The sequence below is a fragment of the Urtica dioica genome, chromosome 1 (assembly GCF_054948205.1).
Source record: "Urtica dioica subsp. dioica isolate 48M chromosome 1, U.dioica_male_clone48M_v1_H2, whole genome shotgun sequence".
Classification (NCBI taxonomy): domain Eukaryota; kingdom Viridiplantae; phylum Streptophyta; class Magnoliopsida; order Rosales; family Urticaceae; genus Urtica; species Urtica dioica.
The window spans coordinates 13,511,674-13,538,126 of NC_142756.1; the positions used below are offsets into that span (position 1 = coordinate 13,511,674).

At 37.3% G+C, this 26,453-nt stretch overlaps 4 protein-coding genes across 6 annotated transcripts; 1 reads left to right on the plus strand and 3 right to left on the minus strand.

Moving 5' to 3' along the window:
- Window positions 1-1,362: 1,362 nt before the first annotated feature.
- On the minus strand, window positions 1,363-1,878 carry LOC149407336 (uncharacterized). Its single transcript, XM_089619914.1, has one exon. It carries the CDS (start codon window positions 1,876-1,878, stop codon window positions 1,363-1,365), a length of 516 nt encoding a protein of 171 aa, XP_089476040.1.
- Window positions 1,879-2,161: 283 nt separating this feature from the next.
- Window positions 2,162-2,854, minus strand: LOC149407337 (uncharacterized). Its single transcript, XM_089619915.1, has one exon. The coding sequence runs from the start codon at window positions 2,852-2,854 to the stop codon at window positions 2,162-2,164; it is 693 nt and encodes a 230-aa protein (XP_089476041.1).
- Window positions 2,855-6,021: 3,167 nt separating this feature from the next.
- Window positions 6,022-10,025, minus strand: LOC149407338 (7-deoxyloganetin glucosyltransferase-like). The gene is made up of 2 exons (XM_089612973.1): window positions 9,407-10,025; window positions 6,022-7,113 (listed from the first exon to the last, which is right to left on the minus strand). The coding sequence occupies exons 1-2, from the start codon at window positions 9,930-9,932 to the stop codon at window positions 6,173-6,175; spliced, it is 1,467 nt and encodes a 488-aa protein (XP_089469099.1). The 5' UTR covers window positions 9,933-10,025; the 3' UTR covers window positions 6,022-6,172.
- A 1,282-nt stretch (window positions 10,026-11,307) lies between these two features.
- On the plus strand, window positions 11,308-17,031 carry LOC149407339 (uncharacterized). 3 transcript variants are annotated; one of them, XM_089612981.1, is made up of 18 exons: window positions 11,308-11,570; window positions 11,783-11,855; window positions 12,302-12,345; window positions 12,761-12,803; window positions 12,935-13,159; window positions 13,257-13,373; window positions 13,911-13,979; window positions 14,104-14,148; window positions 14,246-14,325; window positions 14,435-14,499; window positions 14,891-14,957; window positions 15,081-15,194; window positions 15,572-15,645; window positions 15,837-15,934; window positions 16,029-16,088; window positions 16,235-16,303; window positions 16,403-16,456; window positions 16,755-17,031. In XM_089612981.1, the coding sequence occupies exons 1-18, from the start codon at window positions 11,464-11,466 to the stop codon at window positions 16,806-16,808; spliced, it is 1,458 nt and encodes a 485-aa protein (XP_089469107.1). In that variant the 5' UTR covers window positions 11,308-11,463; the 3' UTR covers window positions 16,809-17,031. The 3 variants fall into 3 exon arrangements, with proteins under 3 accessions (XP_089469107.1, XP_089469112.1, XP_089469118.1); XM_089612986.1 differs by having other exon boundaries at window positions 14,438-14,499; XM_089612992.1 differs by lacking the exons at window positions 11,308-11,570; window positions 12,302-12,345.
- The last annotated feature ends 9,422 nt before the right edge of the window (window positions 17,032-26,453 follow it).

Consider the following 26,453-nt stretch of genomic DNA (forward strand, 5'->3'; position numbering starts at 1 on the left):
TTTAATGATTAAGAAGCTGCGAGAAGAGGTTGTTGCCTTCTCGAGAAAGGACCGTGGTCAGGCGGCCGAGCTCCTATGTCTGCGTTCGGACCTACATGCTATTCGAGCAGATCGTGACACTATTTGGACGGGGCGTGACGTGTCTCGGGCGGAGTGTGGCTCATCTTTGATCAGGCGGCGCTAGCTCATCTCTGATCAAGCATACGACGGTCTGGTTTCTTACTGGTGTGGGATCTTTCAGGAGAAGAAGAAGACGATCGTGGAGAACCCGGGTCTCCCAATTTCCTTCTCCTATGTTCCTTCTGACTTGCCTCCGGAGGTGACTGAGCCAGGCGATGGCGAGGACGAGGAGGTTCCCCCTTGGGGCGAGGAGCAAGTAGACTTGAGTAGTGATAGCGACTCATCGATTTAGGAGCTTGCATGTCCTTTGTTCGTACGGTCGCTTATGACATTCCGTGCTTGTCTTTTTGCGTAATTACTATGTTTGTATGATTTTGGGAAAACTATCATTTGTTGGTTTTTTCCTTTTGGTGGCGCAGCTTGTTGAGCGTCCTTCTAGCCCGTTGTATCTTTTGTGGGTCTCAAATGAACAATTTCCCTTATAGCATTAATAGTTGTATAATCTTTTAGTGTCTATGGATTATCTGTGCAATCTTTTTCAAAATAATATTTTGTACGAGTATTGACGGCGCTAGTTTTTTTTTTTGTGAGAGTCTCGACGACGCGATCTCTTTTGTTGTTTTTGTTTTTTTTTTTTGCGAGAGTCTCGACGATGTGAGCTCTTATATTTTTTAGAGAGTCTCGACGATGCGAGCTCTTATATTTTTTGGAGAGTCTCGACGGCGCGAGCTCTTATATTTTTTTTTGTTAGAGTCTCGACGGCGCGAGCTTTTTTTTTTTTGTTAGAGTCTCGACGGCGCGAGCTCTTTTATTGTGAGAGTCGACGGCGCGAGCTCTTTATATTTTTTTATTAGAGTCTCGACGGCGCGAGCTCTTTTTTTTTTATAGAGTCTTGACGGCGCCAGCTCTTTATATATTTTTTTTATCAGAGTCTCGACGGCGCGAGCTCTTTTGTTTATTTTTTTTGTTAGAGTCTCGACGGCGCGAGCTCTTTTTTCGTGAGAGTCTCGACGATACGAGCTCTTTTTTTGTAAGAGTCTCGACGGCGCGAGCTCTCTTTATTTATTTTTTAATTCTGTTAACCCCCAGTTTTCATGCTTAAATTTGATTCCAATTTTTTTTTTTTTTTAAATTACATTCTTGGGCTCTGTGGCCGCTTTTGAAAAGTAAAATACATTAAAATTAAAACTTTGGTAGTGGTGCTTGCCATTTTGCAAAAGTCAAATAGTTCGGCTTTGTGGCCTACTGAAAATATTGGCGGAGGTGCTCTACGTTCCATGGGTGTTTGATCTCTATTCCACCCATTTCTTCGAGGCGATATGTTACGTCACGTATTATTTGCCGGACTCGGTATGGTCCCTCCCAGTTTGGTCCGAGTACTCCTGCTCTGTGTACTTGGGTGTTCTGGAATACTTTTCGTAAGACGAGGCTTCCTTCGGTGAAGCGACGAGCCTTGACTTTTGAATTGTAGTGCTTCTCCACGACCCTTTTTTGGGCGGCCATGCGGGTGAATGCTTCCGCTCTCATTTCTTCATCTAACTCCATCCGGAGTGCCTCGTTGTTGTTTTCTTCGTCAAAGATTTCCATTCGGAAGGACGAAGTTCCGATCTCGACAGGGATGACAGCTTCGACTCCGTAGCTGAGGGAGAATGGGGTTTCTCCTGTCGCGGTGCGAGTCGTTGTTCGATATGCCCAGAGGACGAGAGGGAGTTCATCGGCCCATGCACCTTTCTTCTCTTCCAGCTTCTTCTTCAGCATCTCCTTTCAGCGGGGTCTGGGTTGGCAACCATCAATAGGACAAAATCTTTTAATTCTCCATTCTGGATCAGATCCTCTATCTGTCTCCTGAGTTGGATGCAGTTGGCGGTGAAACGTGATCTTTGTGGAATTCACAATACTTTCTCTTGTCTCGCATGGATGGATCTGCATACATGAGCATCGGGCCGGTGAACATGTTCTTGTGTAATGAAAAGATCCTGTCTGGCGTGGCTTTGAGCGAAGTGAAGTCTGCGTTTCTTTGGAACTTTTCGAGCAGTAGAGGTCACGGGTTTGATGGTGGACGAACGTTCGAGACAGTAGTCGTCGTAGTCCGGTTCTTCTTTCTTCGTAAATCGCTTTCGAATTCATCGTCTTCTTTTCGACGGTTCCCACTGTCGCTGGTCTTTTGACTATCGAGGTATTCCTCAACGGAGATATGTTGGGTGGTGCGAGTGATGAGTTCCAACATGGTCGTCGGTCGTTGTTTTATCAGCGATATTAGGAAGTTGTTGGTTCTGAGCCCGTCGATGAAGGCGTGAATTGCATCGGTGTCATCATAATCGTCTACCTTGTTTGATTCTTCGATGAATTTGTTTAAGTAATGCTGAAGGGTCTCATGGCTTCCTTGCTTGACTGTCAGGAGATGTGACTTATCTTTCCTTCGAACACGTGACGCAGCGAACCGTGTTAGAAACTTTTCTTGAAGGTCCTCGAAAGATTTGACCGATCCTCGCTTTAGCATTTGAAACCATTCGAACGCAGTTCCAGTGAGTGTGAGGCAAAACGCTTGACACATTGTCGAGGGCGTTTGCCCCGCCATTTTCATGTTTGTCTGATATTGGTGAATATGGTAGAGTGGGTCAGCGCTCCCATCGTAAAGTGTCATGGTGGGCGGACGGAAGTTTCCCGTGGTGCCGTCAGTGAGCACGTTTGCCGCAAATGGTGAGGCCACCCCTTCAATCATGCTCTTTACCATTAGAGTCCTAGTCTGTGCTGCCTGCAACTCTCGGATTTCCTCTCTCAACATGTGGAACATGTTAGTTACTTCATCATTTTCGGCATGTATGGTGGTAGGCGCAAATCTGGTAATACGTTCTCTTTCATTCTATGCTTGATCGATTAGAGTGATATGTGTTGCATGCGGCATTGTCGTAATTGGAGGGGCGACTTCTTGTGGTCCGCCTGTTTCGGGGACGGCTTGGCGCCTCGGGATCTCCCACCGTTGAGATGACGTCGTAGATCCACGTTGGGCCCTAAGCGTCCTGGCGACCTCGTACGCCGTGGCGGAGAAGATCTTCTAACGTCTCCACTATCTGCTACCTCTTCTCCTTGGCCAAATCTATCGAGAGCAGACCTTCGTGATTCGGCTCCGGCTCCTGCGACGGAGCGGGCGGCCTGAGGGATATTGACGCGTTGTGGGTCGATGCCTAAGTTCTACGGTGCATGTTGATCTAGCCCCTGAGCGGTTCTTCGTTCTTCCTGGTGGTGGCGGCCGATGTCTCGGATACTTGGGTCAGGGTCGTCGTCTTGTCTGCCTTCGGCGTTTAGTGTTTGCCCTTGTTCACCCCTTTGACCCCCGGAGTTAGCGTTTTGCGGGCGTCCTTCTCTTACATGGGCGTGTAAAGTCATGACCCTCTCATCGCGATTTCTTGCGAATTCGCTTGCTAGTAAAAAAGACTGTTTTCGAGGCGCTCCACGAAGTCATCCCGTTCGATGAAGACGGTACCGGGGGCAGAATTTCTCACGTCGAAAGTATTCGGGTGCATAGTTCTTATTTCGGGGATGATACTTGGCGGCAATATTTCTTGGGTTTGGCCATTTCTAGCTTGAGTTCGGGCCCGTGTATGAAGTGCTACACTTTCTTCCCGTTGTGGGGCGTTACTTTCAGAAGCGGTGGCATGGTTTGACATCTCGCGGGAGATTTTCTTGCGTCGCCCCTTGAGTTTAGGATTCCTAGCCGGATGTTGGTTTTTCTTTGGAAAAATAATTGCTGGCGGGAATGTCGTGGTTGTTCTCGAGATCCCCTCCTTCTAGCGCCAAAATGTTAATCGCGTTTTTGGATTAGCATTCAGAACCGTCCGTGGTTCGATCTAGGGTCCGGACCCTATTCTCGTCGTCTTTGTCTCACCGGAAAGTGGTTTATGGCTCATCGTCACTTCGCCAATAGTCGGCCTTTGTGTTCTTCACGTTCTTCGTGTTCTTCGCGTTCTTTGCGTTCTTCGTGTTTTTCGCGTTCTTCGTGTTCTTCGCCTTCTTCGTGTTCTTCGTCTTCTTCGCGTTCTTCGTGTTCTTCGTATGCTCGTCGGATTCTTTGTCTTCTCTTCGTTCTCTTCTCTTGGTCTTGATTCCTTCTTCTCTTCTCTCCGCCTTTGTCTTTTTATTTTTCTTGGTCTTTTCCGATCTTTTGAGTGCTTTGAGAGCTTTTGTGAGTTTTGAGAGCTTTTGTTCTCTTGAAAAATTCTCTCCTTTTGGTAAAAGAATGAGGGGGGTATTTATAGAATTTTGAGTGTGCAAAGTTATGGAAACTTGGTCGGAGGGATTCTCCGGTTTTGTGGATTTTACCGGAGGGATCCTCCGGTTTTGTAAGTTTTACCGGAGGAATCTTCCGGTTTTGTGGGTTCTACTTGATGAATCCTTCGGTTTTGTGAGCTTTACCGGAGGTATCCACCGGTTTTGTGGGTTCTACCGGATGGATCCTCCGGTTTTGTGAGTTTTACCAGAAGTGTCATCCGGTTTTGTGGGTTCTACCGGAGGGATCCTCCAGTTTTGTGAGCTATACCGGATGGATCCTCTGGTTTTGTGAGCTTTACCGGAGGGATCCTCCGATTTTGTGAGTTTTACCAGAGGTGTCCTCCGGTTTTGTGGGTTCTACCGGAGGCATCCTCCGGTTTTGTGAGTTTTACCGGAGGGATCATCTGGTTTTGATGGTCCTGGAGGAAGGGTCCTCCGATTTTGCGTTGTTTTTGCATTTGGATTGTCGTTTTTCCTATACGAAAAATGACGCCATAACATCAACCATATATCAAATTTATCAAATTGACGTATAAAAATGCTATGAACAATCATATAAGATACAATCTAATTAATGATATTACGTCATCAAATGTGGTTGGATTTTAAACATGCTTAAAATATTGACTAAGTTACAAATCCAATGTTTCTTTCAAATGACCTAGTCCGTGAAACCTAATTTGTAATGGTATTGCATTAAACATAACCACGTAATATCATTAGTTAATCATTATATTGGTACAACATCATTCATAGACAATTATTATTCAACCATGCTTCTTTTTTACATAAAATTTGATATTCATGCATTTCCAACTCAAAATTTTATTATACAATAGTATACTGTATATATTAAATAGTATTTATCCCCAACCCAAAATTCTATTGTTTACACCCAATTTTTTTTTCCTATATTTGTCTGTTTATTCAAACAAATTAGTAGTTACATTATAATTTTTCACATATATACTTATAAACTTGCATCTTTTATATCCAATCATAATTTTTATTTATTATTACTTTTAAATTAATTTAAAATAAGTTTGTAGACACTTATTTTAAGTGTAAACTGATAAAAAAAAAATAGGTTAGTTAAATACATATTATATATAACACTTAAACATTAGGTACACAGACAATAAAAATAAAATTTTTGACAATCAGGTTGGACATACTCCATCTAATGTTTTTTTTTTCAATTTAGTTTTATTTTATTTTTCTTGACAATTTATCTGACAATCAGATTTGATTATAATATTTCATCCAATTAATAACGATTTTGAATAATATATACATAAAAGTATCAAAGGGATTAAAATGTAAAAATCCAACGCTTGAATTAAGTCCACGTCAACGTCTTGGCTATAGTTTTTTAAAAAAAATTCAAGGCTACAATAAAATTTGTATATTTGTTGTTGCTTAGTTCATTATAAATCTTTAAAAAAAGTGAATTTTGTTTTATTTCATATAAAAGAAATGATTTTAAGGTGACTCTGATATTGAAAATAAATAAATAAATTATTATAAAAAAAAAAAAAAAAAAAAAAAACCAGTTGACCGAAGTTAATTGTTTTTAATGTATTTCGGTTCACGTTAACCTTAACTGAAAACTCAAAAAAAGATCAAGCTAAGTAAACCAAAATCCGTGTGTAGATATTTATCTTTCGTGAAACTCCACTGAGGAGCACTACATGCAACATACCGATTCCTTCAAATAGAAAATGTGGTTACACTAGCACCAATTATGGTAATAATAATAATAACAATAATAATAATCCATCAACTAGAAGTTTTGAGTAAGAATTTGGGTTATAAAGTCGTCCAAGTTTTTGGATGAACTTCCACGTGGACTTGTGGCCTCTTCAGCTAATTTCTTCAACTCCATTGCCTTACTCTTCATTTGCCTGCCTTTCTCATTCTCCATCAAATCTCTCACAACTTCCTCAACTTGATCTCTCTTCACATCCTTGTCAATCTTCAACCCCACACCCAATTCATTGCAAGCCAACCAACTATTAGTAGGTTGATCCGCTACGCAAGGATAGCACAAAAGAGGCACTCCCGAAGAAACGCTCTCGGCAACGGAATTCCAACCACAATGCGTCAAAAACCCTCCCACGGAAGGGTGGTTTAGCACATCCTCTTGCGAGCACCAGCCAATAATTAGACTTCTTCCTTCGATTTCGTCCAAGAATTCTTTCGACAGACAACCCGTTTCGCCGGAGACCAAATCGGGCCTAATCACCCACAAGAACGGGCGGTTTCCATTCGCGAGACCCCATCCAAACTCGACCAACTGTTGCCTCGTCAACGTTACGAGACTTCCAAAATTTACGTAAATAACCGAGCCGGGGTTTTGAGCGTCGAGCCATTTCAAGCACCCGGTCTCTTCCTTCCAAAGGCTGTACGGGACGGTCTTGAGTGGTTCGTTTTCGGGTAGGCGATCCAAGAGGAGTTGAAGCGGGCCGATTGAGTAGAGTCGAGGGATTTTAGACCTGAGAGATTCCAAGGCGTGTTGTTCCAACGCATCAAAAGTTTGAATGATCACAGCCGAAGCCTCGTGAGCGGTTTCGGCTATGTCCATCAAGAAGTTAAACCTCGAATCGTTGGTTTCCGTTGCAATCTGCCAAGAAGAAGGTAAATCTCGCAATCTGAGACCTTTGATTCCTGGAATCCAGTCCACCACTGTGTTCTCTAAAATGAACTTCAGTCGATCAGTCTCACCTGTAACATAAATTATCAATGGGTTAGTTGCGCTAAGATATAATTAAAGATTTTTTTTAGTAAATTCTTATTGAACTATGGGTGATCTTTTAGGGCCTGAAATAATTGTAGGAGCAAAATGATTCTTAAGTTATCAATTTTATAATATTTTTGCCTTCTTGAAAAATATGTATTAAACTTTTTTTTAATAAAAATCGATCAACTAAGCAACTTATGGCATTTTTTAAAACTAGATTATCTCATAATATTTATAAAATTCTAGATTCTAATATTGTAAGTTAAAATTTTGAATTTCTTTGGGGCAATATTTAGTTTTAATTATATTTATATAATTATACAAAAAATTTATTCAATTTAATAGAAATGCTTCACATTAAGTTTTATACTTCACCCAAAAAAATTTAAAACAGATTAATGAAGTATAATATGCAGCTTATGCAATGCTATGCTACATGTTGTAGAGTCTAAATCGATGAGCATAAAATGGACTATTCTGATTGTTTTGATTTTCAATAACGAAATGGCTTAGCAGCAGTAAGAGTATTTCCTCTCTTAAGTTTATGTAATACTATTGGGAAATGGCATTTTAACAATCGAATTTATTGAAGATATGTATTGTAAATAAGCAGTACAACATAATACAATTCGCTATTTATAATTATACTTTAACTCCTAAAAAAATTATAATTAAATGACTTTTAAAAATGGTTTATGGACTACAACATTAATAAATAGTCTTAATAAAATTCATAATTTTGTTCTAAGAAAAATTAAACTCATGATTCATATTGCTTTTTTGTTTGTTTGTTGGAAGGAGAGGGACTTTTATTCAGACCATCAGGCTAAGAACTTCCATTTAAGCATTCGAAATACAATCAAGTGGAGATAAAAACCAGTTAAGAGAATCCTGAGTAAGATTATAAGCTACTCTGTTCCCCGGCGTTTTACAAAGCTGAAAATAAATTCCAAATTGAGAGCAGATCAAAGTCGAGGGTCTCTCCCCCAAAATGTGGCCGTTCTCATTCCCACGATTCTTCCATTTTATTAATGAGACTCACTAAAATCCACGCATCTTCTCGCAGAGAATTAATTCTGGTACGAGTCTTGCAAAAAGCCATCACGAACCTACCCTCCAGGACTTACATTTCGGTGGGCACCAGCGAATGAGCTCTCTGCGAATCAGTAAAAAAGCTCACAGTCCTCAAGAGTGGAAAAAGAATGCCGAAATGACCGAGACGCTGATTTACGTGAATATATTTGTTTATGTGATTCCACGCTTCCCAAAGCATGAGCGCGAATCTTGATGTCGAGCATTTGACAATGTTGATTAATGGCCCTTAAGCCTTCAAATGGCGAGTTCACCGAGACAGAGACATGTTGTTGATCAAGATTCCCGAGAGTAGGAATGATATCCATACAAAAAAAATCTTATATTTGGGAGGGAGTTTCAGCCCCCAAACCTTATACCAGTAGCTCTATGGATAGCTTCAAATTGCCATATGATAGCCGCTCGGTCTAGGATTTTCTCCATCATAGGGTAAAAACGAGGCCCGGATCAGCTACTTAAGTTCACTAATTTTCGAAAAAAGAATTTATCCCACGGGAATGAAATTTGAATGTCGAAAGTATCGGGTCCACCTACATCCTAGATCGAGAAGTTTTTGTCCCCACATCAAGCTCTACTTGATATCGGCTTCTAGCATGGACATCGTACGAACTCTGCATCTGAAGTATTCTTTGAGAATAGAACAAAAGTTGCTATCCCGTTTGGAAAATTCTTGTCGTTGCGAGCCTGAAGCGGAAAACTATATACTCTCAACCAGGGTTTAATCTTGGAAATTTTGCAGTATTTCCAGTCCTCTGAATTTGACCGCGGTTCCATCAAGAGAAATCCCCCGTTGAAAATCCATGGACCTTTCTCTACCATCCTCAAGCAACAGCCAATGAAGAGAATTCAATCCAGACAATAAAAGAGCCTTCCTTATTCTCTAATAGATGAGACCCGTGAGAGAATTGATATCCTCGTCCTCCATTTGATCAAAATTAATATTAACTGAAAAGTGCTGTTTCTCCTTGAGAAAATATCCTTACGGTTAGCATTAATCAGATTGAAAAAAGGCTCGCAGTGGGATTCGTTCTATATTGATGGATCGTAGAAAGGATCCACTCAGATTTCTTTTGACGAGAAATAAGTTCGTTTGATTCAGAGATTTTGATATTAGATATAGTATTTACCATATTGGACTCAAGAGCAAGAAAACTTGGTTCTTATTGAAAACAATTTACTTATTACCTTTTATGGGTACGATTCCCTTGTCCAAAAGAGGACGTAACTGCTGTAATCCCACCAAGCCAATCGCGGAAATAGGAAAGAACTTCACGAGAGGAACTCCCAACTCCTCCGCCGCCGAACCCACAGCAAACGACATGAAACCGTCCACCACGAGGCAGGTCACGGGAGGCGAAGAAACGACACCTTCCTTGCTGTCGTTTATCCGGCCGAGAAGCTCGAGAAACGGTCCCGCGAAGTTCTTCCGGGTGGAGCGGCACAGGGCCGCCACGTCCGGGTCGGAATTCGTCGGAAGGCCGTCGGGGATGGTCTCGAATCGGAAGCCGAGGGGCTCGAGAGAGCGTGGGTCGAGAGACGTGCTTGCGAGGAAACGGTGGTGGACGAAGTCGGTGTTGACGAAGGTTATGTGGAACCCTTTGCTGTGAAGGAGTTTCGAGAGTTTGAGCATCGCTTTCACGTGGCTCTGTGCCGGGAACGGGAAACACACGGCGTGTGGCTTCAAGATCGACCCTGAGGACTCCATTGCCATTGCCTGGAGAGAGAGAGAGAGAGAGAGAGAGAGAGAGCATAAAAGTCCAAAATGTTGCCTGGATGAGTCTCTGTAATCAAAAGTCAAAACTCATCCTAGAAAAATAGAAGGAAATGGAAATTTCATTTCTAATAAGATATGTTCTTATTTATTACAATGAGTTAACTGAGTGTCTTTCCTTCCTTAATAGAAGTGTAATTTTGTTAGGTTTAATGGAAATTAATATTTTTGTTAAATTTTATTAAATAATTAAAAAAATCAAATTTAAATGATAAATAAAATAGAGTAGACTGTTAAAATTTAAAAAATACTAATATGTAAAATAAATTTCATCTTTATTAATAATTTTTTTAAAAAAAAAATTAAAAACATTACAACAAGATTATGAGTAAAACATTACAATAAGATTATATTTCATTAATAGTTATGTTTTGCAAGTTTTATCAAAACTATCAACTATATTTTTTAGATAATAATTATATACTAATTTGTAGACAATATTGCAGATATATATATATATATATAGATATATTTGTAGAGTAATGTTGTACAATTAATATGTGAGTTGTGAGATGAGTTGTGAAAAATGAATTAAAATGAAGTCTATTTATAGCGAATGTGTGGAAACGGGCTGAAAGTGTAAATAAAGAGTTATCAGCCAACATCCAAAATTTTGTAACAGCCTAACGGAAGCAAATATCCTGCCACTGCCACCTTCTGCCGCTGCCACCTCCGCAAGTGTGTCTGAAATTTTATTCCGTTTCCAAGGCATACGAAAAATATTCCTTTCGTGAGACACGTGATAGTCTTCGGAAGGCATTCCTTCCAATATGTGCCATATCGATTGCTTTGCATAATTGTACTCTTTTTTTTCCTTACTGAGGTTTTTATCACACTGGGTTTTTCCTAATAAGGTTTTTAACGAGGCAGCATGAACACGTAAATGTATCAATGAGCATCCCAAATGAGGAGTGTTGTAAATAATTGGTATGCTCAAAGATAAAAAAATATAGGATAAATTAAAGTAAAATATATGGGTAAATAATTAATCACCTTACACCTAACTTATTGACTAATGTACACAAATTTTACTATAAATACATGAGGATGATGAAGGGAAAATCCATCCTCAAAATTCTACAACTTACTCTTTCATTTTCTCTTTATCATTTACTCTCTCCATACTTCTCTTTTCTCTCTTCCAAAATTCGTACCTTATCAGTGTTTAAAGAGTTTTCGATTTAAATTATTCATTTGATTTTCATAACAGGAGATAGTAGTACTTGATGCAATTTCTCCGTGTGGTAATAAAGGAACCCGGTAATAAATCGACGTGGATTTTCATCAGCCCATTAAGTGTACAGGCCTAGTATCATAACAAATGAAAACTTCCAGGCCCAAGCCAGCTTGAGAGAAAAATAAAAAAGAAAAAAGCACAGTTTCTTTCGCCGTCGTCGACGAAGACAAGTAGAGTACATAACAGTCAAAACTCGAACTGAGAGAGAGAGAGAGAGAGAGGAGAGAGAGAGAAATGTCGCGGGAACCAGAAAACGAGGATGAGGAGCGACTTCGTCAGAGGAAGCTTGAGGAAGCCCTAGAAGTCAAATCCCTTAGGCGCATCGTTAGCGCTTATCTCAAGTACACACATATATCTGCATACATATAAATTTATGCATAGAATTTGTTTTACAGACTCTGTTTGTGTATCTCTATCGCCGTAGGCATGTAATTGATATGCATGAAGAAAAACGCGCTTATTTGCCATTTTGTGGCGATATTTGTCTGTGGAAAGCAATTTGAGAATTAACGCTACAGTAAGAATCTAATTATCAATAGTTTCGGTGTTGTAGCTATCCAGATGCTGCAGATTCTGATGTGAAAAGAAGCGAACGATCTTTTAAGAAGCTTCCACTTGCTCACAAGGTCATTTAACTTATTTTAAATTATTCAATTTGCAATTTGGGCTCTATTTTCATTATTATTAGACTGTTGGTAATGGCTGTCTGGTTGATTCGATGAAAAATGGAGAATAAATTCATTACCTTCTTCAAGAGAATATGAATGAAGTAATCTTCACACGCCCACACAAAAATAAAAGATTGAAAAAAGAAGAGAGAACATGGCTATGATGTTGAAGTTAAAATTGTCAGGCGTAGTGTGAATCTATCGTAATATTGGCAATCAATTTTTATGAATGTTAAGATTGGATATAATTTCTCTGTGTTACTTGGTTATGGGTACACTTATATTTCATAATCATTTTAATGCAACATGATTGCGACTTATTTTTCACTTAACCAAGTCTTACAATTTTATATTTTGGGTTTGTGTTATGAGACCAATCGAATTTTCCTTGGGTGATTCTGCAGGCTTTGTTATCCCATTACCCTCTGAAGTTTAAGAGACTAAGACGGTAGTAGTCTATTTTGCACTTGTTTCCATTCTAGTTCTCTCAAATCCTTCATTGTTTTATTTATCTAGTATTTACTATTCAGAAATAAATCCTAAGGCTGTTTAAAATTATCTTCTGAGGGATTCGCCTCATATCGTATACTCCATTGGCCAAGTGTTAGAATTAGTCTTTACTTCAGGTTTATTTATTCATTTATCCATTTTTTTTTAATCTAACTTTCATTTCTTGCAGATAATCGAACTGAAATTACTTTGCATGGCATGTGTTTAGTTGACATTATGTAACTTGGATTAGGGGCCACCCAAAAAAACTGGATTTTCATATGATGCTTAAATAATTTTAGGGAATATTTTATACTTCTAAGCTATTCTGAAAATGATTTGCACTAACAAATTTTTGGGACTCTATTCTACAGGTGTATCTCTGCTAACTCGCAATTCATATATAGTATGCTTCAGGTTAGCTCTTGTTCATTGCTCTCTTCAAAACGTGTACATTTTTGTTACCAAAGTTCAGTTATTATGTTGACTGAGTACTAAGGTTATAATTGTGAGGAAGATCCTAAACCACTTCAATCATGGAACAATAGGAGTTTGAACCCCCAATTGATATGAGCCAAGACATGGACACGTGTGAAGACCCACATTGTGGAGATTCCCCAAATGAACATGGATTTGTCGGAGCGCACAATGTTTGCTCTTGCCATTCTGCGTCCACGAGTGGAAGAGTGTGTTTCCCTGAATCAGATCAAGCCTGTTGTGAGAAAGATCACAGTTTAGGCAATACATCCACAAAGAGAATCGATCCCAAAAAGGTCATAATAGAGTTTTCTGGGCATGATGTTAAATTCATAGTTCATTGTTTTTTTTTGTTACGTTGTCTAGAAGTCTAACCTTTGTAGATACCAACAGGAGGTGGAAAATGAAGGTCACGGTGAGTGTGATGGTGAATGCAAGAATCTAGACTTAGAAGAAAAAAAAGATATCGAAACTTGTTGTGGGAATGATCCCATGGATTCCAATGGAAATGTGAGTTATTTCACCACTTATGATGCTTCATGAACAATCTGTTTATTTTTTATATCTATGTTTCTTCTTTGTTCGATGACGATACCAATTTCTCATTGATTATGTATGTGTATATATGTAAGTTGAGTCATCCTAGAAACCTTTAACACCATACCTGGTTCTCAGTCAGGGTATTGTATGACTCTTCAGAATTCTGAGATCAAACGCCTGAAGAATTTTCCCTGTGTCTTTGCAAAAAATTGTCAAATGTTCTTGCTTTTTCTAATTCGAAACTTATTGTTAAAAAAAAATAAAGAAAAAAAAGGTAAGTCACCACAAAATATGGAGTTTGTTAATCTTTTTGGCTGTTTGCTTCAGCTAGGTAGTAATTATCGTATGTTCACAGTTTGTAGTAATTCACCCTTCCCTCGGCTTTATGATTGTTTGTTTTCTTTATGATTTTAAGATGACAAAATTAACTAAGTTTTTTTATTATTTTATTTTATGTTATCTATGATCAATTAAACATGCCGTACCTGTCTTTGCTTTGATTTAAAGGCACCTTCATCCAGTGAGTGGCTGGATCAATCTCTTCAGTTAAATGTACCTCTTGTTGATGTCGACAAGGTAACATTTCTATAAATTTCTTGACAAACAAGGCAAACGGAAATTTAGGCTGTGTAACCTATTGGGTTGTGGTTAGATCAATTTATAATTTAACTAATAGTTGATTGTGATATGTTTTCTTAAGGTTCGTTGTATCATAAGGAATGTAGTGAGAGACTGGGCAGCAGAGGTATTTCACTATTTCGTCGTGTTTTTAGATTCTGATTTATCAATGTACAAGCTCAATGAGCACATGTTTCGTTCTTCTACAATTATATCCGATACAGGGACAGAAAGAACGTGATCAATGTTACAATCCTATCCTTGAAGAGCTTGAGGCCTTATTCCCTAACCGAAGCAAGGAAAGGTACACTTGTTTCTGATATTGATTTCATTGCCTTACAGAGTCTCTTGACATTCTTGCTTAGGATTTAATCTCTCATTTCTGAAGTACGGTAAATTCTATTCTTTGACAGTCCTCCTGCGTGTTTGGTTCCTGGCGCTGGACTTGGTCGGTTGGCTTTAGAGATCTCACGTCTCGGTATGTCTATGATGTTATGTTGCTAATACAAAGAGAACAAGTTAGAATACGCGACATTTCATTAGTTAACAAAATCAGAATTTACGACACTTAATTAGTTAATAAAATCAGAATTTACATTCTCTTTAGCGTGTGAGGATATGACTAAACAGACTCCACAGGATTAGGAGTTTAAATTTTTTTGACAAAAAAGATGCACAAGATTAGGAGTTTAAATTTTTTTCGACAAAAAAGATAGTTAAGATAATTTAAACATTAACTTATCTTAACATGACCGAAATATAAGTGAATATATCCTAAAGCTAATATGAGCTTGTACTACATGTTATTATGTCACATATGTGCTATCTCGTGTTACCGTGCTCAAATCTATTACCTTCTATTTGAACAGGTTTTGTGAGCCAGGGAAATGAATTTTCTTACTACATGATGATATGTTCGAGTTTTATCCTCAATCAGTAAGATTTTGAGACCGAGGCCCAAGTCTAATTATAAAAATGTAGCTGGAACGTTATGTTTTCTTTTTTTTTGGATATCCAATTTTCAATGTTATTCGGGTTTTCCTTTTTTGTTTTATCTAGTACTCAACAAGCAGAAGAATGGGAACTGTATCCTTGGATACACAGCAATTGTAACTCACGTTCAGAAAATGACCAACTTCGGTCTGTTTTAATACCCGATATTCATCCGGCTAGGTATTCTTATATCCCCTTAGATATTTGATGTTTATCTTTTATATAACAGCGAAGTTGATTTTCTTTCACCTTTTTTTATAAATTTTTCGTACCTGCTGTTTTATTTTTTTAGTTTTCTAGTAATTTGGAATTTTCTCGCACCCCATCTGACAGCCCTAAGAAATTGGTGGATATCATAATTTTATTTCTAACTTTTAAGGCATCATGTTTTGATTGTATAGAGAGTTTTTCTTTGTCCTTATGCAGCTTTTCCGAGTGGTTTAATTTTGTACCTCGTCATTATTGTTGAATTTGTTGCAACATTTTTTCCAACATAATATGTTTTTTTTAATGGTTTTGGAAAAGCCTTTCCATGTTTAACAAAGCATTCAATGCAGTGCAGGGATCACCGAAGGATTTTCCATGTGCGGTGGCGACTTCGTTGAAGTTTACGGTGACCCAAACCAAACTGGTATGACAGATCTTTATGCCCATGTACTACGTATACACAGAATATAGAATAGTAATAAACCTTATATTACCCACAAATAACCCTTTTTTTTATTGGCCTCAACTTCTTTACTACCATGAGAAAATGTGCAATCACGAGACATTTTCTGAATCACATCTAACCTTATATTAAATATTTTTTTTTTATGTTAGGTGTTTGGGACGCAGTTGTGACCTGTTTCTTTATCGACACTGCACACAACATCGTCGAGTACATCGAAATCATATCGAAAATTTTGAAAGAGGGCGGAGTAAGAATCTTATAATTCTCCCAAAATAATTTGAATTTTTTTAATTTAAAATTTCAACATTTCTTGACTTAAAAGCAACCCGATTGAATGATAGGTCTGGATAAACTTGGGCCCCCTACTATATCACTTTGCCGAGATGTACGGGCAAGAAGACGTAAGCTTCTATTTTTTTGTAAAGAATTACACAAGTACCATGTCTTTCTTTTTTTTCTTTTCTTTTTATTCTTTTCCTTTCTAAACCAGCTCATTATTATTATTATTATTATTCTAAGCTTCCATCTTTTACTTTTATATTTGTAGGAAATGTCTATTGAGCTAAGCTTGGAAGATGTGAAGAGAGTTGCTTCGCATTACGGGTTCAAGTTTGAGGTAAACTTTTTCACAGACTCTTATATATCGATTTTTCGTATGATGAAATATATATATATATATATATATGTATTTTTCTAAAATTGTCTCTTGCTGCAGAAGGAAAAGACCATAGAGACAACCTACACAACAAACCATAGGTCAATGATGCAAGTAAGCTTCATTTATCCTGAATATCTGACATTATTCTCAATAGATGATCACTTGCCAAAATAAGCTGGTCATTTAGGTGTGGATTAGTCTCAGGCTGTAGAAAGTTATATTAGTCTTTGTTTGCTATTTAAATTTGAAAGGATTAAAGAAAAATTTTAAAGACAACATAGGAGACGTGTTTTTAGCCAGGCACCATTGCAAATGGAGACGTGTGTTTTTTTTTTTCCTTTACTTTTTTTATACACGTATTCGCATCTCATTTTTCATGGTTTGTTAATTTATGTTATCTTCTTTGCAGAACCGATATTTTGCTGAATTTTGGACAGCAAGAAAAATATCTGGGCCGGAGTAAGAACATGATCATAAAGAAAAGGAATTATTTGCCTCATCTCGCATGGCGGTCGAAATTTCTTCTCAATGTTTAGTTAGATCTAATATTTGTATCATGATAGCTACGTTTGATTTGATTGCATTACATTGTTCTGAGATTATAATATTATTATGGTTGATAATCTGATGATAAAAGAACTGTTTAATAATCATTAATTGTGGGTTCAATTCTCGTCAACAGCAAAGTTTGTCCTTAAAAAAATAAAAATAATAATCATTAATTAATGTCCACCGTCTTGACACATTCAAAGGGACTTTTTTGAGCTTTTTCTTCGCCACCTTAACATTTTCATTACATACCTATGTCGCTTAGCTGTGATAATAATCTATGTTATCCATGCCAAGGAAAAAGAAGAAAACATTAAAAGACGCGTTGTGTACTTTGCAGTTTGCACATCGAGGAATAAAATCTAGTACATATGTTGTGAGGCGTTTTTTTTTTTTTAAAGAGGTTTAAAGTTCAATTCAAATATATAAGAATAATTTACTAACAAAAGTATCATTCCAGAATGGGAGGATCATATTATTGTCAGAGTCAACATCAACCCTAAAGGCCTAAATTGTTATATATATATATATATATATATATATATATATATATATATATATATATATATATATATATATATATATAACATCATTTATCAAAAGGTAAAAACGACGCAAAATCATAACATCTTTCCGTCAAAGTGCCAAGACCAAATGATCCTCCCGCCAAAGGACCCTGACCGGAAGATCCCCCACTAAAATGTCAAGACCAAAGGATCATCCCGCTAAGAGATCTAGAATCGGAAGATTATTCTCTGCCAAAATGTCAATACCAAAGGATCCTCCTACCAAAAGACCTAAAATCAAAAAAACTTTAAGCCAAAATGCCAAAGCCAAAGGATCTTCCCGTCAAAAGTCGAAGAACCAAAAGGTCCTTCTGCCAAAATAGCAAGACCAAATGATCATCCAGCCAAATGTCCTAAAATCAAAAGATCCTTCGGCCAAAATATCTAGACCAAAGAATTCTCCTGCCAAAAGTCCTAAAACTAGAAGACCATTCCGCCAAAATATCAAGACCAGAGGATCCTCCAGCCAAAGGTCCTAAAATTCTTCCCCGCCCTTTTAGCTCATTTATTTTGTCTCATTTAGGTGACAGAGGTCGAAATCAACTTTCCAACGAAGAGAAGGCTAAGACGGAGACTACCACCACCATCCACCATGCGATGGTCTTTCTTACGAACTCGCCATTACTTTGTGTGTGTGTGGGGGGGGGGGGGGGGGGGGGGGGGGGGGGGGGGGTGCTCGGAGTATGAAATTCCCTCAAACAGACGAGAAGATTCTAAAAGTCCACCGCTCGGAGTCCTCCAAGTAACAAACTTGAGGGCTAATGTTGTCGGTCGTTTTTGAAAATAATTAAATTTCTTGTGACTTACAAGGAATTCCACGTCAAAGGCCTAGTGAGGCCCGCAAAGAAGCCTGATCCGGGCCCACGAAGGCTAAAAAGTTCACTAAAGATGAGCGCACGACGAAAGCGACGAAAAAGACCGAAAGAGGCCAAAAAGCCCGTGGCGCACTGCGCGATGTATGAACACAGCGCTTATTCACTTGTATTTTCAGTTGAGCGTGCACGGCCTTCTGTGCACCTTGCCTTCGCCCAATCCGACTTTTGGGGCTCTTTCCAGCCCTCCAACCACTATAAATACCCTTCTCCTGAGAGGAAAAAGGGTACGCAATTCTCTCTCAACACAATCACTCAATTTTAGAGTCGTGAAACGCTGTCGAGGACCCTCCGCACATAATTTCACTCTGATGGAGCTTGATTCTCCCAAATATTCTCAAAGAGTAACGACACCCCCACCTTAGACACATATCAATCAGACTAATGTTGAGCGTCGGAGCGCGCGCCAGAAGGGGGGGGGGTGCTCGGAGTATGAAATTCCCACAAACAGACAAGAAGATTCTAAAAGTCCACCGCTCGGAGTCCTCCAAGTAACAAACTTGAGGGCTAATGTTGTCGGTCGTTTTCGAAAATAATTAAATTTCTTGTGACTTACAAGGAATTCCTCGTCAAAGGCCTAGTGAGGCCCGCAAAGAAGCCTGATCCGGGCCCACGAAGGCTAAAAAGTTCACTAAAGATGAGCGCACGACGAAAAAAGACCGAAAGAGGCCAAAAAGCCCGTGGCGCACTGCGCGATGTATGAACACAGCGCTTATTCACTTGTATTTTCAGTTGAGCGTGCACGGCCTTCTGTGCACCTTGCCTTCGCCCAATCCGACTTTTAGGGCTCTTTCCAGCCCTCCAACCGCCTCTGTGCCCATCTAAGCTTATTTTCTTCTTCTTCTTCTTCTTCTTATCCTCAGGTCTCCGCGGCGAACGAAGAATGTTCTTGAGCTATGAGAGGGAACTCGTGACTTTCACGGCTCGGACGCGACCACTTGGTCCGGCCTTGAGTCGAACCGCCTGAAGTCTTCCACATTGTCTGATATTCGTCAACAACAATTGGTAATTGAGCAGATGAATTAGGAGGAACGACGCAATAGGATATTCATGTTAGACTAGTGGTGGCGAGAGATCCCTTGGCCATATTCATCTTGTTATTTAAGCTCTCGCTATTTTTATTTGGTGATTGTTCTAGTTAATTTGTTCTCGTGTAATTCTTTTATTTCTTTTACAAGTGAAAACCCCCCATTTGATTTAGTTAATAAAATAGAGAAACCGTAACTATTAGTGTCTTTGTGGGATCGGCTCTTATTTTTCATATACTATTGTTAGGAAATGAGGTTCTAAATTTGGCATACTTGCGACATCGTCAAATTTTTAATAGTTTCTAATTTTATTTTTAGTTTCTTATATTTATTTTGTTTCTCATTCTTGTTTTATTTCATTTGTCTCAGGTGTATGTCTCATGACGAGAATGTCGAAAAAACTTGCAAGGATCAAAGCATTTAGTGCACAATATAATCCACTTTTCAAAGAAGAAGAAGTGAAAGAAACAATGCATATTAACAAATCGTACACTGAAGGAGCTAACAACCCCATTGTTAGACCAACAACCGATGTGCATTCAGTTCTCCGACGATGCGGGTTTCGAGCTAAAATCAGGGCTCAAAAAATCAAATTCTCTCTAGAAAAGACACTCGACCAAATACTCTCTTTACATTTTTCAAATTGGACGAGATTCCAATGAGTCTTTTGACTAAGAAATTAATTAATAGTCAGTTGCTTCACTTGTGCCTATACCCAAATTCTAGACATGTTCTTTGAGTTTATTTAACGATTTCTTGTATGGTTACTCGTACATCTCAAAGTCAAGATCTAAGTGACACGTTGGAGATAAAAATCATAAGATTTTTACAAATTTCAAGTACACTACAAGAAGATTGGTACGATTGTATGTTATTGTTTTACATATTATCATGCTCAATTGCTTATGTTTCTTAAATGTTTAAGAAATATGATTTTATTTTTTTTATTTTGCCATACTATGTCAAACGTTTTCTTTTTGTAAACCTTATTTCCAAAAATTGTGACCTTTTGGGTTTACCAGATGTGCCTTAAGTGTTAATATGAGAATCGACATTAACAATTCTTTAATTCTGCTTCTTAAAAGGAAACTGTATTAATGATTTTATATACCCTCTAATGATATATATAATATAATATAATATACGCTTAAACGTATTTATAAATATCATGATTTACAAACTTAAGCTAGTCTATGTCATACAAAAAATTAACTCACAGAAGCTGAAGAATTTGACACTTTGTCGTGATTTAAACAATTGAACCAAATGCAGCATTTAGTGCAAAATTAGGTCGCTGGACCCCACCTCATAAAGCACATCCATATTAAGTTGAATGGCCATCAAAGTAATACATTAATTAATATTATATCATGTAGTGATCTCTTAGCTTTTTTTTTTTTGGCACTTGATATATTGTAAGTAATGTTTAGATTTGCTATTGTATGATTTTCAATTAATGATCAAATGATAAATTGTACGCGTCAATAAAATTAATTTAAAAAATAATAACGACTAATTGCTAAACTAGGAAACAATAGTTTCTCTTTTATTAATTTTTTGTTATTTATTACTCTTTTGGTATATTGTTATTTATTACATAGTTCATATAATTATAAAGGTTAAAAAAATACTAGCTATTAGTGTCTCCAATTTATTATACAATACATTAGCCTATGAAAATTTAAATAGTCTTCTCTTTATTTTCGTAAAATTTTGATGTTAAAAGAAGAAATACTATTGTAAAAAAAAAAAAAGGAGAAATACTAGTATTTTGCTAAATCTGACAAGATGTTCAGATCTCTTACTGAAAATTCTCCCAAATTACAAAAACAATTGATAAAACATTATAACAAAAAATAAATAATACTTTTGGGAGCCGGAAGGTGACCGCAGAATGCATTCCGGCAGCTTTTAGTTGGTTTTCTCGGCTTTTTGAACCTTCATAAATACCAGTCTCCTGTTTTAATATTGGTGTTAGTATAAAGACTAACTTTAGGCTTAAGATGATTTTTTTTTCTTCTGTTACACAAATTTCCAATCTCTTTAATGTGAAATAGTCAATGTGGTTGAAATAGTGGGGCTGCAATCCTTTCCTTTTTCATCAAAATAAATTAAAATTTTATATATAAAAACGAAATAATATAAACTAATAGACACTTGGTTTTCCAATATTTGGACGCAAAGAGTTTGGTAACCTCAATTTGTTGGGATCTAGCTGTAATATAAACACGTAATAATAAACTAGTTAAATTAGTGCTTGGTTTTCACTCATAATCTATCCCTAAGCCAAAAACACGTACACTGTAAGCTTAATGATGCCATACAATGCATTTAAGCATTTAAAATAGATATTTATAAATGTTCAAAGTACTAAAGTTGATTCCACTGTCATAATTTCAGTATTCTAGAAAAGTTAATAAACCAATTGAGGTTTTCCTATCGGATAAATCTACTATTTAGGGGTTATGTTGTTAATTCAAACATCTTAATGGGTTAAATTGTTAATTCAAACATCTTAATATAAATATATTTGTAATATAAAAAGGGAAAATGGTTACAAAAATACTCAATGTTTAGATAAAACACTATTTATATTCTCATTTTTTTTCTTTGGCAAAAATATCACATGTTACTATTTAGTAGCGCTATAACTACTTACACATTTATGTTCAAACATAAATTTTAACGGCGGAAGTATTTATGCGTAACTAAATTTGTAACATGATATATTTTTCCCAAATTAAAAATGAATGAGTATATAATTATCGATTAGAGCAAACTTTGAGCATTTTTATCGTCATTTCCCCATATAAAAACTAGGGTCCGTCTATATATCAATTCACTTATTACTATTTACAACTATTAGCTAATAGTTTTTAGGGCAATGTAGCGAAATAGCCAAAATGAAACTATGAAATTTGTTTTTAGCATATGTTTCACAACTTTTAGGGAAATAGCCAACAGACTTAGGTGACAATAATTAAGGTATGATTTACCCTTATTTATTAACAAATTCGTCACTTTCTCTCTTCTACTTTTTCCTACATTTTTTTTTTACATAAAAACTTCAAAAAACCATATCTATCTCATATTTTACCATATCTATCTCATTTTTTTAGCATATGTTTCACAACTTTTAGGGAAATAGCCAACAGACTTATGTGGCAATAATTAAGGTCTGATTTACCCTTATTTATTAACAAATTCGTCACTTTCTCTCTTCTACTTTTTCCTACATTTTTTTTACATAAAAACTTCAAAAAACCATATCTATCTCATATGAACTCGAAATTGAGTGATTTCAAATCCTACGGATTCGTGACGCCGAGATCTTCAAAAATAGATCTATTGTGTTTGATGAAAAATCATGTTTAATACCATAGATGTAGAAAAATCATGTTACTACCTTAAATATGGAAATAATGTAAATTTTTGAAATTATCAAAAAAATAAATGGAAACGTAACTATGATGCATAATTTTTCATCAAACACAATGGGTCTATTTTTGAAGATCTCGACGCCACGAATTTGTAGGATCTGAAATCACTCAATTTTTGAGTTCGTATGAGAAAAATACGATTTTTTGAAGTTTTGATGCAATAAAAATTATTTGAAAAAAAAATAGGAGAGAGAAAGTGACGAATTTGTTAATAAATAAGGGCAAATCAGACCTTAATTATTGCCATATAAGCCATTTGGCTATATCCCTAAAAATTGTCAAACATAGGCCAGATCCAAAATCACATGTTTAAAGTGGCCTAGTTCCTTACAAATCTCTAGTTTTTAATATACAACTATAGCAATTAGATTCTTACACAAAAAATACAGTACACTTTCGACATATGTCATATATATATATACATTTTTGAAAAAGGACACATATCATATTTATTAGAGGAAGTAGCGGCAAGATAACTCAATGTTCACGGGTTGTAACACTTAAGTATTCATTTTTTAAAAGTTACAGGAAAAATACGCAAAATCAAGAATTTGTTCATCCGTTAGTACTCGAGCCGTTAAATTAGATGAAATGACATGTGTCACCATCTCACAATTTAAATAATAATAATAATAATTTTAATTATGTTTTAATTAAAAAAAATTGCTCTCTCTTTATTTATAGCGAGACTTTATCATAGATATTATAATAAAGCTGCAGCAACAACTATTAACGTCTAATATAATAAACATTTAAGAATTTGAAGAATTAATGACAGTGAAACATGAGTAATGACAAAATAAGATTTTTTTGTTTTTGTTTTTGTTTTTACATGATGCTAGATTGATATATTTACGGGTTGTATATTTTTTAATTTAAACATAATTAAAATTATTTTTTATTTTTTTTTAAGTTTTTTTAATTTTGAGATGGTGATACGTGTCAATCCATCCGATTTAACGGTTCGGGTACTAACTGAGGAACAAATGCTCGACTTTGAGTATTTTTTCTATAACTTTTAAAGAATGGATACTTAGGTATTACAATCCGTTAACGGTTGCGTTTGGTTGAGATTAAAAAGCATTGTTTTTGTTTTTAGAATAAACTAAACTGTTTATCTGGTGTTTGGTAAAACTGTTTTTGCAAAAAAACTTCAAAAGTGATTTTAGATTTTGTACATGAGTTGGAAAAACTAGGATTCCTAACTTTTAGAAAAAGTGTTTTTTAAGTTTAGTATACAAATTACTGTAATATCCTCGTATAAGAGATAGAAGCGAGTTTTTTTTTAAGAACATGTTTATTTTAGTCTTTTTACTATTGTAATCAGAGAGGTTTTGGAGAGAAGAGGTTGTGTATTTCTCATTCACGTAATGGGTATTTATACAAGTTAGACAAGAAACGTAAAGGAAAGAAATGAATTACAATAATTACATAATATTCTATTCTAATAACTATCCAATATTCTATAATAACTACCCAATATTATGTTCACATTCTAACACTCCCCCTCAAGCTGGAGCATATATGTTAATCATGCCCAGCTTGTTACAAAAATATTCGACCCGAACCCCATTAAGAGCCTTCGTGAAAATGTCTCCTATTTGATCGCCTGTCTTTACATATGAGGTGGAAATCAAGCCTTGTTGAATCTTCTCGCGAATAAAGTGACAGTCGATCTCAATATGTTTTGTTCTCTCGTGGAAAACTGGGTTGGATGCGATATGGATGGCAGCTTGGTTGTCGCACCATAATGTTGCTGGCAAAGTGACGTTGAAGCTTAATTCAGTCAATAGCTGTTGTATCCACATTATCTCGCATGTTCCTTGGGCCATCGCTCTGTATTCCGACTCCGCACTTGATCTTGATACGACATGTTGCTTCTTGCTCTTCCATGAGACCAAGTTTCCTCCAAAAAATACGCAATATCCAGTAGTTGATCTTCTGTCTATCTTGGACCCTCCATAGTCTGCATCTGTGAAGCATTCAATCCGATTGTGACCATGATTTGAGTATAGGATTCCACGTCCTGGTGCTCCTTTCAAGTAACACAAGATCTGTTCCAATGCTGCCCAATGATCAACTGTCGGAGATGCCAAGAATTGACTTACTATGCTGACGGAGTATGCAATGTCTGGACGAGTAACGGTGAGGTAGTTCAACTTGCCGACCAATCTTCTATATCTTTCAGGATCATCCATTGGTTCTCCCTCCTTAGTAAGCTGTATGTTGGGAGTCATTGGGGCACTGCATGTTCTGGCACCTAATTTTCCTGTTTCGGAAAGCAAATCAAGTACATACTTCCTTTGCGATAAGTATATACCTTTTTTGCTTCTCGATACTTCAACACCCAAGAAGTATTTTAGCGTGCCCAAGTCTTTTGTTTGGAACTGAGTGTGGAGGAATGCTTTGAGAGACGAAATGCCGGTAGTATCACTCCCTGTAATTACTATGTCGTCAACGTAAACAACTAGGAGAATGACACCATCTCTTGTGCTCCTGAAAAATACAGAGTGGTCAGATTTGCTCTTTCGAAGCCCAAACTCTTCAAGGGCATGGCTAAACCTTCCGAACCAAGCACGAGGGCTTTGTTTCAGCCCATACAACGCTTTTCGAAGACGGCAGACACGGCCACACTCCCCCTGAGCAACAAAACCAGGAGGTTGCTCCATATACACTTCTTCATGTAGGTCGCCGTGTAGAAAAGCATTTTTTATGTCAAGTTGGTGAAGGTGCCAGTCATGAGTTGCTGCCAAGGAGATGAAGAGTCGGATGGATGTCAACTTGGCAACAGGAGAGAAAGTATCGGAATAGTCAACGCCGTATGTCTGGGCAAAGCCTTTAGCGACTAAGCGGGCCTTCAAACGAGCAATCGTGCCATCTGGATTCATTTTGACCGTAAAGACCCATTTACATCCAATTGCCCGTTTCCCTGAAGGAAGAGTAACCAACTCCCAAGTACCATTGTCATCTAAGGCATTCATTTCCTCTGTCATTGCTTTCTGCCAACCTGGATGATCTAATGCCTCACGAACAGTTTTAGGAATGGTGATAGAGTCGAGGGATGAAACAAAGGCATATGAGGAGGATGACAAAAGATTATATGAGATAGATGAAGAGATGGGGTAAGTACACTGTCGTTTACCTTTGCGTAATGCAATGGGAAGATCTTCGATTGGAGGTGGATCTGATGACGAAGGACCCGGTGTAGGACATGTCTCTGGAGGATCAATGAGCGTGTGTGGTACCGGACGGATACGACGAGTGTAGATCTTGATCGGAGGAGGAGGAGGTGCAACGCTAGGAGCAGGTTCAATGGTGTCTGTGGAGTCAAGTGCTATGGTGTCTGTGGAGTCAGGTGCTATGGTGTCTGTGGAGTCGGGTGCTAAAGGAGGTGATACTTGTGAGGGAGATGGAACGTCTGGTGAAGTAATGGAATAGACTAAAAGATCATCGTCCTCGGGAGGTGGCAAGGTTGATTTCTCAGATGTGAAGTATGGTAAGTGTTCTAGAAAGGTGACATCGATAGACACAAGATACCTTTGAAGACTAGGACAGTAACATCGATACCCTTTTTGAAGACGAGAGTATCCCAAAAACACACATTTTAAGGATTTTGGATCTAACTTTGTAAGACCTGGACGAACATCCCGAAC

Coding starts and splice junctions, on each gene's coding strand:
- LOC149407336 (XM_089619914.1), bottom strand. CDS start 1,878: ATGCTGAAGAAGAAGCTGGAAGAGAAGAAAGGTGCATGGGCCGATGAA.
- LOC149407337 (XM_089619915.1), bottom strand. CDS start 2,854: ATGGTAAAGAGCATGATTGAAGGGGTGGCCTCACCATTTGCGGCAAAC.
- LOC149407338 (XM_089612973.1), bottom strand. CDS start 9,932: ATGGCAATGGAGTCCTCAGGGTCGATCTTGAAGCCACACGCCGTGTGT. Junction 7,114..9,406: donor GGGAATCGTACCCATAAAAG/GTAATAAGTAAA, acceptor TTTATGTTACAG/GTGAGACTGATCGACTGAAG.
- LOC149407339 (XM_089612981.1), top strand. CDS start 11,464: ATGTCGCGGGAACCAGAAAACGAGGATGAGGAGCGACTTCGTCAGAGG. Junction 14,326..14,434: donor CCTAACCGAAGCAAGGAAAG/GTACACTTGTTT, acceptor ATTCTTTGACAG/TCCTCCTGCGTGTTTGGTTC. Junction 16,304..16,402: donor ATTACGGGTTCAAGTTTGAG/GTAAACTTTTTC, acceptor CTCTTGCTGCAG/AAGGAAAAGACCATAGAGAC.